Source organism: Seriola lalandi, unplaced genomic scaffold (genome assembly GCF_002814215.2).
Source record: "Seriola lalandi dorsalis isolate HSWRI2012SDOR001 ecotype SW California unplaced genomic scaffold, Sedor1 jcf7180002054969, whole genome shotgun sequence".
NCBI lineage: Eukaryota > Metazoa > Chordata > Actinopteri > Carangiformes > Carangidae > Seriola > Seriola lalandi.
This window is the reverse complement of record NW_019525520.1, coordinates 491,026-505,023: the sequence shown is the minus strand read 5'-3', so window position 1 is coordinate 505,023 and position 13,998 is coordinate 491,026. Positions and strand designations below refer to the sequence as shown.

The following is a 13,998-nucleotide window of genomic DNA, read 5'->3' as shown; positions in this document are numbered from 1 at the left end:
CTCTCCTCTCCTCTCTCCTCTCCTCTCTCCTCTCCTCTCCTCTCTCCTCTTTCCTCTCTCCTCTCCTCTCCTCTCTCCTCTCTCCTGTTTCCTCTCTCCTCTTTCCTTCCATCCTGTCAGCCCCCCCCCCTTTTTTCTACCTCTATGTGTTGCTTCTTCCAGCTTGAAAAGATGCCGCTTCAGTCGGCAGATATTCTTACCCCCTTGCTAACCACGAATTAATTTCACTCTCTCATCCGCCACGGAGGTGTCATGATGTTTAGTCTGAAATAACCTAAGCTTTCAAAGGGCTGTCACATCTAATCAACAGCAGCTCCACACCCGCTCTCCTCCACCGCGTGTGACTGTGTTCGCTTTTACATCAGTGGTTTGCTCGGCTTAGTCACCACCAGCGACAGAGAGCGTGGGCGTAGTATGTTTTAAGGTGGACTCGCTTGTTTTGGTCAGCGATCACATTAGTCTAGATTTAATGCATCAATTAGGTGAGTTTGTATAAAGTTTAAAATTCCCTTCAGAGACATGAACGTTGCTATTTTCTATCTTCCATCACCGGCTGATAAAACAAGTCCAACATATTTCATACAGTTTGCAGAAGCTTTGAGTTTTTGGTGTCACAGGTGTTTCTTCTTCTGTCCCCATGAGGACGAACAGCAGTTCATTCAGGATACATGGGAAAACAAAGTGCAGGCGAGAGTTCAGAGTTCATCCTTCACCCAGTTCCTGAAGATCATGTGATAGCACTGAAAGCTCCAGAACAGGTACTAAATGGATCTTTTGGTTATGTTGTTTGATACACAGACTCAAGACTGACCAAAATAAATTTGCTTAATACAAAATAATATATGAATAAATATCATAAGGATTTTAAAATATCATATAATAATATAATAAAGATCCACATTACTATATTGTATGATTAATTTACTGTTTTACGATGTAATGAATCCTTGAAGGAGGTTTTGCGCATGTGAATTTTACTTTAAACAGAAAATAGGGAATTTTAGACTAAAAGAAAAATTATAAATATAAAAGATAAAGACTTGATTTTACACTGCTGAGGCCTCAACAGCTTCAGACAGATGGATATAGATACAGCAGATACTTCATTGATCATATGTGAACAAAGACATTAGGAAGGGAATTCTTAATAAACAGGATTAATGATCAGAGCAAGAGAAGCTTGTTCCAGTATTAATGTGGGCACCTTTAACTGTACGTGCCAGGCAGCTGCTGTGTTAAAAATACATGTGTGTGTATTTGTGCATTCCTGTGTGTTTGCTTTTGTGTATATTTGTGCGTACATGTGTTTCTCCGTGTGTTTGCAGACACTAACATGCTTCCACACCGCGGGCAGAACCCCCGCTGTTGTGCTCAGATGCATCAAAGTATGTGGAGAATTACTTCAGGCTGCACGATAGCAAAACCCTCCCTAAGCCCAGTCTCACATTAGAGCACTGGATTTATTCTATGCTTGTGTGTGTGTGTGTGTGTGTGTGTGTGTGTGTGTGTGTGTGTGCTTGCATGAACGTCTGTGTAACTTGTAGTTTGTTTTCTGACCTGTTAGGAAAACACAAGCCGCTAAATTACACTGACGTCAATCACAAGAGATGAAAACTTGAACCGGGACTTAACACCGCTTTGCCTGAAAGTGCTCTTCAAAACAGTCGATTAATCCATTGAAGTTTCTGAGCGCTCAAGTTGCAGTAAATGAGATGTCATTAACTGGAGTGAGAAGCCAGAAGAGCCCTAGGTGGATGAAATGAAGGAGCAATGAAGGTGGAGAACAGCCGGCGAGCGCGACCCACAGCTACACACACGTCTGGATTCAGAGGGAAGTCGAGCAGTTTGAGGCTGTTGACTTCACACAAGAGCAGTTCTGTCTTACATCCGCAGTCATGGCTGTGCGGAAATGTAGATTTGGGAGCTGTTTAGCCACACACACACACACACACACACACACACACACACACACACACACACACTCTCTTTTGTTTCAGGCTTCAGTGGGAGGCCCACTGTGGAGTAGATGTTAGCCTGGCATCCTTTGCTCCCCTCCATTAGCAGCTAGAGAATTGTTATCAACCAATCATCCGCCTCCCTCACATGCCCACCCATATCCTCGTCTGGCAAAGATGTGTGTGTGTGTGTGTGTGTGTGTGTGTGTGTGTGTGTGTGTGTGTGTGTGCTCCCACTCCCCAGAGCTGTAACCATGCAGTCATCTAGTTTTCCGCCCTCCTGTGACTCACTTTTTTTTTTTTTTTTTACAACACTACAGTTCTGTCATCCTCCTGCTCAGAGCACATTTTACCCACCCAAGTGTGTGTGTGTGTGTGTGTGTGTGTGTGTGTGTTACTTGTATTACTCCTGTTGTGGGGACATGACAGTCACATTATGGGGACTGGACTTCCTTGGTTTCAGGTGGGGTTTAGGTGAGATAGCTGAGGTCAGGGTCAGAGGTTACTGATGTTTAGTTCAAGTCTCCAGGATATTAATGTTAAATCACTGTCCTCTTAAGTGATATAAGCGAGACTGTGTGTGTGTGACTGTTGTATTGCTCGCTCTCATGTGGGCTTCATCGTGGCGTGAGCTTGTTTGTTTGTACGTCTGTGATTTTCATGGAGCTTCAGCGATAAGCAGCAAGGATGTGGGCGTGAAGATAAACACAACTGTGCACATAAGCATCCAATTATGTTTAGCTTTGTAGTTCAATGTCATTAGCTTTTTTTTATTTATTTTTTTTCTCATATCACAGAACGCCCGGGAACATCAAACAAAACAAAGGCCTCATGGAGAAACTGTTTTGTTCTGGTTTTCTGAAATCAAAGCTTCCTGCTTAATTGTCAGTTGCAAAGACGTGGGTGTCATGTGACTCCTGCAGTACACACAGTCTGCAGTGATGAAGGTTAGTGAGTCATTAATAAAGAGTGATGGGTTCCTCAGTTCGTAATAAGCCGTCAGCAAACGTTAGTAAGTCACTTATGAATGTTAATAAATCATTAATGAGGCTGTTCTACAATCATCCGTCAGGTCAGCAGCTGGAAATGTTGGTGAGGAGTTAACACATGGATTCTGGTCCAGGTGTCCAGAACAGTGTAATATGAATTCATAAGTTAGCAGCACATGTGCCATTACACATCTACATCTCACTATAATGTAATAATCAAAATGTACGACACCACTCGTCTTTTCCTTGTATTTTTTTTATTAATAAATCCCTTTTTGTTTTGTTTATTTTATATTTTTTAGAAAAGAAATACTTACATTTAAAATACACAAATAACTCAAGCAGTTTGCCCAAAACTTCCCATGACTCCTTACAGACTAATACAGCAGAAAATAAAAACACTGACTCATTTAAAAGGCCTCAGTTTGACAGGTTGAAAGGTGTTTGACACTTCCTCCTTAAAAAGATCCAGAAACACACAACAGGTGAATGAATCCAGCACATGTGATCCTCAGTATTTAAAATCAGTATTTTACAGTATGTAGCCAAACACCGGACTGTTCACACAGTATCTGTACCATCAACATCAGAAGAAAGAAAGTCATCAGTTTGTGTTTGCACAGTGAAACTGATGAGTCTTGTTGCACAGTAGTTAAACATCTCTCCTTAAAGCAGCGAGTCTGTGAGCAAAGAAAACAAGGAGGAACAAACACTGTACAAACAAACTCTAAAACACAAACCGTCAGAAAGAACAATACTGCAAAAGGTTTGGACCGTCAGTCGCACCATTTTGCATCCCCGTCACATTTCAAAACCACCAGTAAAACCTGCAAACAGCTGACACAATATGGCTTCAACAGATTTCAATCTTCATGGCAAAACTAGCTAAAAGAATTTATTTTGAACAGACTGAATAAAAAGTGTGACATGATAAATACAAAAGATGGTGTGAATCAGAAATGAACTTGTGTGTGTGTTCTGGATTCACAATACAGACTTTTGTCAGAGATACATAATTAGTCACAGTTCACACAGCACCTGTATCACACCTGTATCACACCTGTATCACACCTGTATCACCAGAGTGTTACACGTGTCTTTTTCTACATTTTCAGTGTCAGAACTGGTAAATTACAGCAGTGTAAAATCTCGAGGAGGGAAATAAAATGTCTCCCCCTCCCCCGGCTAAAGTACTGATACAGTACAGGACAGCCAGATATATATTCAAATAAACACCTGTGTGTTTATTAAAAAGAAAATAATTAGAAAAATCCTCGTCATGAAAGCATTTCATCGCACTGAATCATGTGTCACGACTTTATAAAGCTGCAGGAGTTTCCCTTCCCTTTATAACATGTTTGCATTCATCCATTAAGTGAAGTCAGAGAAGGAGTGAGACGTCAGCGTGAATCGTCCTAACTGACCACCGGACCTGTTAGATGCAAACATGAAGCATTATGGGAGCAGATGTGGAGTCACGTCGAGCTGTGAGGTTGGTGTAAGGTGCAGTAACGCATAAACATTACTCCCACATGTTTACATTCAGAGAGCTTCATACCAAAGACACGCACATCAAATATAAATACCACAAAGAACTTAAGACACTGGGCTCCACGTGGGACGTGTTCAAAGTGCAATTCTCACAAGAAATTGAACAATAATCGGAAAAAGGTCAAAATATGAAATATCACTTTCATTTTCTCTTTGAAATCGTGCCGAATAAATCGAACCGCTTGTGTTTATGTTTTTGTCGTCACCTGCAGGAATCAACGTCTCGCACCTCGGTGCGTTCTGTACATCACTTCACACAGCACGACACCGCCTGTTCAAATACCTTTTATCTTCAAGAAAAATCTAAAATCAGGCAAATGAATCCACTTTAATTCACTCAAACATTCACTCAGAATAATGCTGTGCGCTGTTGCTAGAGGAAAATATTTTCCTCATAAACAAAGTGTGTGAGATGTTTCTTTGGGATTTTCTTCTTCTAAATATGGGAAAACTAAACCTTCAGTTTAGCTCAAGCCTGAATGCTGAGCAGGTTTTTATACATCACTTATAATGATGAACATCTACTTCATGTCACTGCGCTGCTACACTGGAAATGTACCCGTAACACCGAAAGTCAAGGTTTTGACTTTTGAGTTTTTCATAATTCTGAGTAACAACTGGTCGGTGAAAACACTGATTTCCATAAAGCATTTTTGTTTGTTGTGGGCAGGTGTGGGCTGTGTGAACCGAGCACCTGGATGGAGCGATATCACCACCGTGACATTTTAAAGTCGTGTACAACAGATGCCAAAGACTGATACGGAAAACACGAGACTGAGGAAAGTGTCGCCTCAGATTACGATCTATTTCAGTCAGATTGGCCGTGTAGCTTTGGAGAGCAGCGTCTCTGCTCCTCCCTCCGTCCTACAGTTAAGGTGCTGGAAAATCACTCTCTTAACTTTGGTTATTGATTACCTATATCTCTCTCCTGTAGTGGTGGGATATAGGTTATCTTTAGGCCAAAAGGCAGCTGAGAAGGAGTTTTAATTAGACAAAGGTCAAATAAACCGATATACCTCTCCATGGCAACAAAGCAGAGGGAAGAGGAATTTATATGTAACTAACAAGGTACGAGGCTCAGTTCAAAGTGCCTCAGCACCTGCTGGATCCACTCTTACTAAAGAAGCAAGAACAGCTGTAGGACCTGCCTGATAAGTGTCTGCGCAGGAATCAATACTGCAGTGTGTAAATAAAATAAATAAAAGGTCAAAGTGCTTGAAGATTCAATAACCAGCGTGTGAGAAGACACAGAGAGAGCGCTCGAATCAGATACTGAAGCCTCAGCGATCAATTACGTGTGTGTGTGTGTGTGTGTGTGTGTGTGTGTGTGTGTGTGTGTGTGTTGTGCAGCTACAGGCAGGAGTCCCAGTGTATCTGCATGTCGTAACTTTCCAGGAAGTCTGTGGAAAAGACACTAGGGGGTGTTTGGGGGCCCAGCGGGGCCAGCGTGGGGGGTTCCTCTTCCCTCGCTCGTCCCATGGTGAGGTCCAACCAATCCATACTGTCCAGCCCTTGCTCGCCCTCAGCGTCCATGCTGAAGGTGTCCATGGGAGACGGGGGATGGTCCAGAATGCTGGGGGTGCACAGCATTTGGCTGTGGAGGTCATCAATCAACGTCAACAGGCCCCCGGGCTCCACCCCCAGGAGGGGCTTCCCGGTGGTGCTTTCGAGGAAGTCCTCCAGGCGTCCGCTCCCAGGGTTGCTGAGGTGCTGCTTCTCCTCTGTGGTGGCGACCAGAGTCTGAAGCTCAGACTGCAGTGGGGGGGCGGACAGCTGGGTGTCACAGCTGGGCTGGACGGGGGGTGAGAGCAACAGCTGGAGCGGGGAGGGAGGAGGGGAAGGGGCGGAGGAGTTTGGGTCGAGACGGTCCAGAGACGGGTCCGGCGCTGGCGTGAAGGAGGTCGACAGTTCTGTGAGGGAAAAACACAGATCACCTGAAAGCCTCAACATGGCGGTGGGGGCTCACTCCTACTGTAATCAATCAGCATGAGAAACCCTGACAGTGTTATTGCATCTTACCTCCTGTCTGCAAAATGATGTCAATAAAATCATCTTCACGCTCTGTATCCTGAGCACACACACACACACACACACACACACACACACACACACACACACACACACACACACACAGACAGAAGAGTAGCTCATTACCCATCAAATTCAGATAACAAACACTGTAACTACATGACATCAGCACTTGATGTGACACGGTATGATGCAATGCTTAATACAAAGGGTACAATAAAAGAAGCTCCTCCCCCAAAGGGAAGTATAAATCAGACATTTTGGATAATGTACATTGGATTCATTTTGCAACCCGGTGTGTCGAGGTCTGAAGGAAATGGCTTGTTTGTGCACAGACACAATCAGACATGCAGTGCATCATACTTTGTTATCAGGCGACGAGGCAGCCGTCTTAATAGAAGCTGGAGACAGAGGACTAAACAAGATATCCAGACTAGAGCAGACCTCCTGGAGGAAATGACATGAGAGAGACAGAACGAGAAATAAATCATTTTCATTCACTTCCCAAAGCCAGATAAGGGGAAAGTTGGATTTCTTTTTTTTTTTTGTTCTAAAGTTATAATGAAATCCTTCACAGCGTAACTGAATGATACAAGTCACCTTGAGGGATTATCCGTGTCGATTACTTACAGTTTGAGAGGAAGGTGATGAGGTGTTTTTCCCTGAGGGAGCTGAGTCCTGGTCCTGGAAGAAAGGCTGCAGACTGGGCGGCGCAGACAAACTCTGAGCAGCTTCCTGCTGCGGTTGGTCCACAGACACATGAAGGTTCCCGTCCGGCGCCTACATGCAGTTATTAGAGAGAGCGGGGGAAATAAGAAATACTTACAGGGGAACAATATTCAAGCACTCGTTTTAAGACCTGCAACAGTGGTCACCAATGTTTCAATTAATCCATTATTAACTATCTATTAATCATTTATTATTACTGTTTATCCATTATTTCTTAGCTAGTCTCCAATTATCCATTACTTTAAGCTAAGTATCTATCTATTATATTTAACTGTCATCTCTATTACTTTTAGCTCACAACTTATCCAGCTAACTGTCCATTACTTCTACCTGCTTTATCCATTTATCCATTACCTTTAGCTAACTATTACAACGGTTTATTGATTACTTTAAGCTAAGTATTTACCCATTATGTTTAAGTATCTTATCCCAAATTTATCTATTACTTTTAGCTAACAACTTATCCAGCTAAGTATTTACTCATTACTTTAGCTATCTGCTTTACCCATTTATCAATTACTTTTAGCTAACTATTTCATCTGTTTATTAGTATTTACCTATTATATTTAACTATCTCATCTCGTATTTATCTATTACTTTTAGCTAACTATTTATCCATTGCTTCTACCTGCTTTATCCATTTACATTACCTTTAGCTAACTATTACAACTGTTTATTAATTACTTTAAGCTAAGTATTTATCAATTATGTTTAACTATCTTATCTCAAATTGATCTATTACATTTAGCTAACTACTTCAACTCTTTATCGATTACTTTAACCTAAGCTGTCACATTTAACCATCTATTACTTTTAGCTAACAACTTATCCAGCTAAGTATTTACCCATTACTTTAGCTAGCTGCTTTACCCATTTATCAGTTATCTTTAGCTCACAATTTCAACTGTTTATTGATTACTTTAAGCTTTAAAGCTTTAAAACTTTAAGCTAATCTCATTTAAAACCATTCATCTATTACTTTCAGCAAACACCTCACACCTCTTTGCTCACCTGCTAACTAGTTTTCCCACACTCTCAACATGTGGTGTTCGAGTGTCACAGTTGATTCACAATGTTGATATAAGTTTTAATATAAATCATAAGTTCTATTGTCTTTTTTTGTTTTCTAATTTAATAGAGCAACTCCACAATCTTTCCTGGTATCCCTGAAGCGACTGCAGATACGAGCAGCGCCGGTCGGGGGATCCTTCCCCCTACAGCACATGTACGCTTTCTCCTGACAAGACTTTCTTAAACTGGCTCTAAACTTTAGCCCACTGCGAGCCCGGTGTTTAAAATGCCACAGGAGGGTTAAAGACTGCTGATACCAGCAGTCTGTACAATCATCAGACACGGTCCCACTAAACCTTGACATTCTGCGGGATCTGCCCCGGAGACCAAGAGCACATGCACACCTGCGCTCCCCGAGAGATACTGCGCATCTCAATTAGCCGATGCCGATGGAGCTTTTTGTTCCTTCTCCGTTAAACAGCATAAATCATAGTAATGGAGGATGTCATTAAAGTAATTAGCAAAGCAATAATAATCAGCATCAGGCTAGTGTCAGACACTCTTATCAAGGCCTGCCGTCATTGTCTCAAACAGCATACGTCATTCATTTCCAGCAGTTGTCTTTCACGCTCGTGTTTCCGTCTCTCTCTTTGCCGAGCGTCAGCACATTCTGCTCCGTTATTGCGCTTGTGATGGAAAAAGATGCTCTGAGGCTCGGTTGAGAAGAACGTGTACGATGGAGGATCCGTGCAGTTTGTAACAGAAATGAAATGAATATTTAAGATGTTCCTCGGTGCCTTGGTTTGAGGCTTAACATCTGCTGGTCAGTGGCTATTTGCTGGTGGCAGAAATGCCCCATCTGGAATTTTTAAGGCGTCTGTTCACCTAAATCACACACACACACACACACACACACACACACACACACACACACACACACACACACATCTTCTCACAGCTTGTCATAGCTAGCCAGGCAGATAGTTTTGGCTTTATCTTTTGAGGTTTAAAGATTTATGCCCCCAAATAAAATAGAGGTGAACACAGATATTCGAGAGATCTCACACAATTTGGATGAAACTGTCGCCACTCTACCGAGGAAATACCCCCAAAGAAATATGTTGAGTCCTGTAGCATGACCATTTTTTAAATCTTTACACAGCAGGTTAATAATGTAAAAGGTAAAAGAGAATCATACTGTCATATTATACAATGGCATTTCTTCCCAGTATTTCTCTGTCTGCAGCTAGTTTGACTCGGGCCGCCAGTGTCTTGATTTACACCTCACCTTTGTGTTTTGTTGTTTCTGGAATCCCATGAGCACGCTCTGTTTGGACTGATCATCGGCTTTGAGCAGCTGGACGGGTTTATGACCTGGGAGTTTAGCCGGAGTCGACTGTAGTCGCTAGTGGAAGAAAAAACATCCATCAGAATCATAGAATTAAACTTCCTATCCATAATGCAGGTATGACTGACATTAATGCTGCAGGTTGTGCACCTCTTATGTGGTAATTGTTTCACCTGCACAAATTAAACTCGGCTTTATACAAGAAAAAGAACTGCAGGAAGAGATTTCATGTACCTGAAGGGTGATGTGATTGGTTGCTTTTCCCTCAGGTGCATCAGGACTTTGGTTCTCAGTGATGTGATTGGTCAGTGCAATCAGGAAGTGGTTACCGTTGCTGTCCCTGACCAGGGCCGGGGTGGACTCGGTCTTAAGGAGATCCAGCGGGAAAGAGGGGGCCGAGGCCGACTGCTGGTTGACGCACTCTGAAGACACCTGTACAAAAACCATCAGTCGCTTTTAGAGGAAGAATCTTGATTCGTGCACATTTGATTTATTTCTTATTTAATTTTTACTTTTATAAAATCCTTCACACAAGAGAGCAGTCGATGTTGAGAAGAATACTGTGCTGTAGATTTGGTAGAAGTCATTCGTCACCTGTGGCGGCTGCTGCTGCACCTGTTGTTTCTGTTGTATGAGCACCTGTTGTTGCTTCAGGTGTATCTTGGTCTGGATCTGGATCTGTTGTGGTTGTTTACTCTGCTGCTGCTGCTTCATTTGCTGCTGCAACAGCAACTTTTGTTGCTTCATGAGAATCTGTTGCTTGAGCTGCATCTGCTGCTGCTGTTGTCTGGACTGATGGTGCTGTTGTAGCAGCTGCTTCTGCTGCTGCTGTTTGAGCTGCTGCTTGTGAGATTTCCTCTTCCTCTGCTGAGAGAGTTTCTGCAGGTTCTGCTGACTCTCGGGCGTCGGGCGATTGCGGTTCTGCTGCTGGGTGTGAATGTTGTGCTGTTGCTGCAGCAGGAGTTTCTGTATGGCCTGCTGCTGGGCCAGCTGCAGAGCGTTCTGCTGGAGACAGACACGTTGTTCTTGTTTTGTCTGCGGCTTGATGTGCAGCTGAATCTGCTCCCGGGCCTCCTGCGTCTGGGAGTAAGACCGTGGTAATCCACGAGAGTCCAGGGACTCACACACAACCTCCTCCGTCTCCGTGGCCTCCTGTTTGACAGTAACCTTGGTGGCGTCCATGTCACATGATGACGATGAGGTCTGAGGCGAGGAGGGAGGGCGACCAGATGAGAGAGACACGCTGGGTTTATCAGGAGGTTCTTGTTTTACTCTTACCAGAACCACTGGCTCCGACACTCGTCCTCCTCTCTTGCCCAGCTCCAGCTGCATCCTCAGCACCTCCACCAGCCTCTGCTTCTGCCTCAGCATCCTGGTCAACTCCTCGATCTGCTTGTCCTTCTCCTGCAGCATCTTGTCTTTGTCGACAGTCAGTAGCGGAGCCGTGGTCGTGGCGGTGGGGGCAGCTGATGACACGGGGCGGTGTTTCTGCAGGGAGAACTGGCAGGGAGCGGGGGTGGAGCACGGGCGCTCCTCTTTAATATTGGCGGGAAGTCGAGCAGCTGAACGTGGCTGAAGACTCAGCTGGGTGAGAGGTGAACTCATCTGGACGCAAAGAGAGAGAGAAATACAAGCAGGTGATCACACACTTACTAATACTTGTGTGTTATTGGTTCATACGCAGTAAAACTTAAAAAATACTTGACAGTGCTACTTAAAGATTAATATAATAATTAACATAATCGTATTGAAATATACCCTTTTGTTTTTAATATAGACTTGAAATGCAGTAAAACCTTAATTTACATACAAATTACAATTTCTGATTGATCTTTAGATGCATATTAATTGTTGTTAATATGATTTTATTTAATATAATTATGTAATATATAATTATATCATTTGTAGACTATAAGTTTAGTGGAAAGTAAAAAGTCCACATCTTAATGGTGTCTTGCACAGTACTAGTACACTTACATACATTTACCACATTAAACTAGTAAAAAGAAAAGAGAATAATAAAGATTTGGGTTTGATGTTGTATGTTAAAGGCGTTTGATGGAACATGTAAGATCTGATGTAAGTTCCTCGTAGGATGAGTGAAGACTGTCAACGTGCGTCTGGAGTTTTCTGAGCTCAACTCAACATCTCACATTCCTACCGTTTCTCCCAGAAGGTCGCCGGGGAAGCCGGGATCCGCCGGACTGATGGCGGCCGGCGGGCGGCCAGAGAGGGCGAGGGAGACGGGTGGCGGTGACGCGGCGCCACCGCAGGTCATGAGCTGCTGAGGAGTGGCTACAGGCGGCGTCCCACCGCTGCCTTCATCAGCTGCACAGAGATCAGCACAGAGTCACGTGAGAGGCAGGAAACAGGTTTCTGAAGAACTGATTTATCCACAAAAAATGAACTGAATAACTTCTGCAGAGGGAAGCGCCTTGACTGACTGACCTGTCAGAGAGGACGTGCGCCGGCACTGAAACTCAAACTGTTGTGCTGTGTTGTTGCTGCTGCTGCTGCTGCTGCTGGAGGATGCAGCACTTTTGGAGGATCTCCCGGCTCCTTCGGGCCCTGGCCCTGCGGCACCCCCTGCTGTCGGAGAGGGGGTAGTGTCGCCGCCTCCGTTCAGCTCCTGGTAGGTCCTCAGCCTCTCGATGAGGTCGTTCTTGGTGCCGGAGACCGGCAAGCTACGCAGCTTCAACTGGCACTTCAGCTCCACCACCTGACAGGAGACGGAGTGAGAGAGGAATTGAGTTTGAAGGACGAGCGAGCGAGCGGAGGCGAAGAGAGGAGGATAAATATGAGAGGAAAATTGAAAAGGATCAAAGGGAAAAGGAAGGGAGAAAACAAAAAGACAGAGTAATCCATCACTGTCTCTCAGTCTGTCAGCTGGGTCGGCAGGACACTTAGCAATGACAAAGTTTAGCTAACAAAGGATCTTTTACATACATCAACTTCCATCCACCAGTTACTCCATCCACTCAACAGCTAGCAGACATCAGACAGAGCGGTTCCTTCACAGTGATACATGCATACTGATACGCAGCGTCCGACCATCGCCACTGCTGCCTAGTGAGGAGAGGGAGACGTGAGGGACGACGGGGGACAATGATCTGACCTTCAGCTCGTCCAGGTTCGGAGGCAGAGACACCGGTTTGGTCCCAGCGGGAGGAGCGGAGCTTTGATGGCTGTGAACGCTCTGGGCGGAGGCCGAAGCTGAGGGGGCGGCGAGAGGTCGAGGCGGGGAGGAGGCGGTCGTGGAATTGGAGGAGGAAGAAGAAGATGGCTGCTGATTCTTCTGGAGTCTGTCGGGGCAGAAAGGCAGAGGGAGGACATCAGCTCCTGGAGACGAAGGCCGTATTAAACTCCCCCGACCTCACGGAGCGGGGAGCGGCGGCTGCTGCTGCGGGTGTCTCATACTCACTTGGCTGGAGCCGGCAGGATGGCCTGGTAGTTGTAGTGCTGCTGCTGCTGACTGAGGATCTGCAGCTGCAGGAAAAGCTGCTGCTGCTGCAGGATTTTGGCATAAGGGGAATCCAGATGAGGAAGAGGCTCTTTATCTCCCTTCTGGTCGGGGGGGATGTACTGATGGTACTTTAACTTCTTTATCTAGAAAGCGGCACGTTAACGATAAAACAAATCATTATTTCAGAACTACGTCGCTGCTTCCTGTTGTGTTTGGATGCACTGGTTAACTGGAGCGCTCCTCCAGCGTTAGCAGCTGCATTGTGTAAACTCAGGAAATCTACCTTTGGCTTGTTGTCCTTGGGTTTCTTGTGTCTCTGCGCAGAGCGCTCAGACGTCGGTTTAGGCTGCGACTAAAGACAAACAGGAGTAATGCTGAATGTGATGTCACAACAACAAAGACCTTTAAAGCTGCATTAACATTTATTTTCACCAGCTGGGGGCGTCGCAGCGTTCATGAATGAATCTCCATATCTGCTCGACTTTAACTTTATTTATAGAAGCTTTAAATCGGAGCACCAACAGTCACCAGCTTACCTTCATCTGAGAGGTGGCGCCCATCTTCTGGACAGATGGCGTTGCCGTCCCATTGGTCAGCGTCAGCGAGGGGGAGGATCCGGAGAGCGGGGGGAGAGACAAAGCTGGAGGAGGGGCCTGATTGAGAAGATTATGGCACAGTATCATTACAATCTTGCATCCATGTACACAGCATCATGTCGGCCATCTTCTCTGCAGAGGGGTCGTACCTGTGCGGGAGACGGGACGCCGCTCCCTGCCACGGTCTCCGGGGGAGACGGCAGCGGCGCCTGACCCAGAGGCGACTCCCGGCCTCCCGGCTGTTCTGGAGACAGACTGTCATTACTGTCCTCATCACATGATGAGTTATCACCTGAAGCCTTAGGAAACCGTGTCTCTGTGAGGGGGC

General features: G+C 44.9%; 1 protein-coding gene across 3 annotated transcripts in view; it reads right to left on the bottom strand.

Moving 5' to 3' along the window:
* Window positions 1-3,182: 3,182 nt before the first annotated feature.
* The window catches only part of LOC111646337 (myocardin-related transcription factor A-like), a 32,274-nt gene continuing 21,458 nt past the window's right edge, over window positions 3,183-13,998 (bottom strand). For 2 of the 3 annotated variants that reach the window (XM_087170929.1, XM_023395816.2), the window contains exons 6-19: window positions 13,820-13,986; window positions 13,611-13,727; window positions 13,358-13,426; window positions 13,033-13,217; window positions 12,727-12,913; window positions 12,060-12,330; window positions 11,773-11,939; window positions 10,206-11,216; window positions 9,846-10,043; window positions 9,552-9,668; window positions 7,154-7,303; window positions 6,887-6,970; window positions 6,515-6,563; window positions 3,183-6,405 (exon numbers count right to left, since the gene is read on the bottom strand). In XM_087170929.1, coding sequence (XP_087027055.1) covers window positions 5,846-6,405; window positions 6,515-6,563; window positions 6,887-6,970; window positions 7,154-7,303; window positions 9,552-9,668; window positions 9,846-10,043; window positions 10,206-11,216; window positions 11,773-11,939; window positions 12,060-12,330; window positions 12,727-12,913; window positions 13,033-13,217; window positions 13,358-13,426; window positions 13,611-13,727; window positions 13,820-13,986 — 3,332 coding nt within the window. In that variant the 3' untranslated portion in view covers window positions 3,183-5,845. The remainder of the gene's footprint in view (window positions 6,406-6,514; window positions 6,564-6,886; window positions 6,971-7,153; window positions 7,304-9,551; window positions 9,669-9,845; window positions 10,044-10,205; window positions 11,217-11,772; window positions 11,940-12,059; window positions 12,331-12,726; window positions 12,914-13,032; window positions 13,218-13,357; window positions 13,427-13,610; window positions 13,728-13,819; window positions 13,987-13,998) is intronic. The other variant, XM_087170930.1, reaches the window with a different exon arrangement.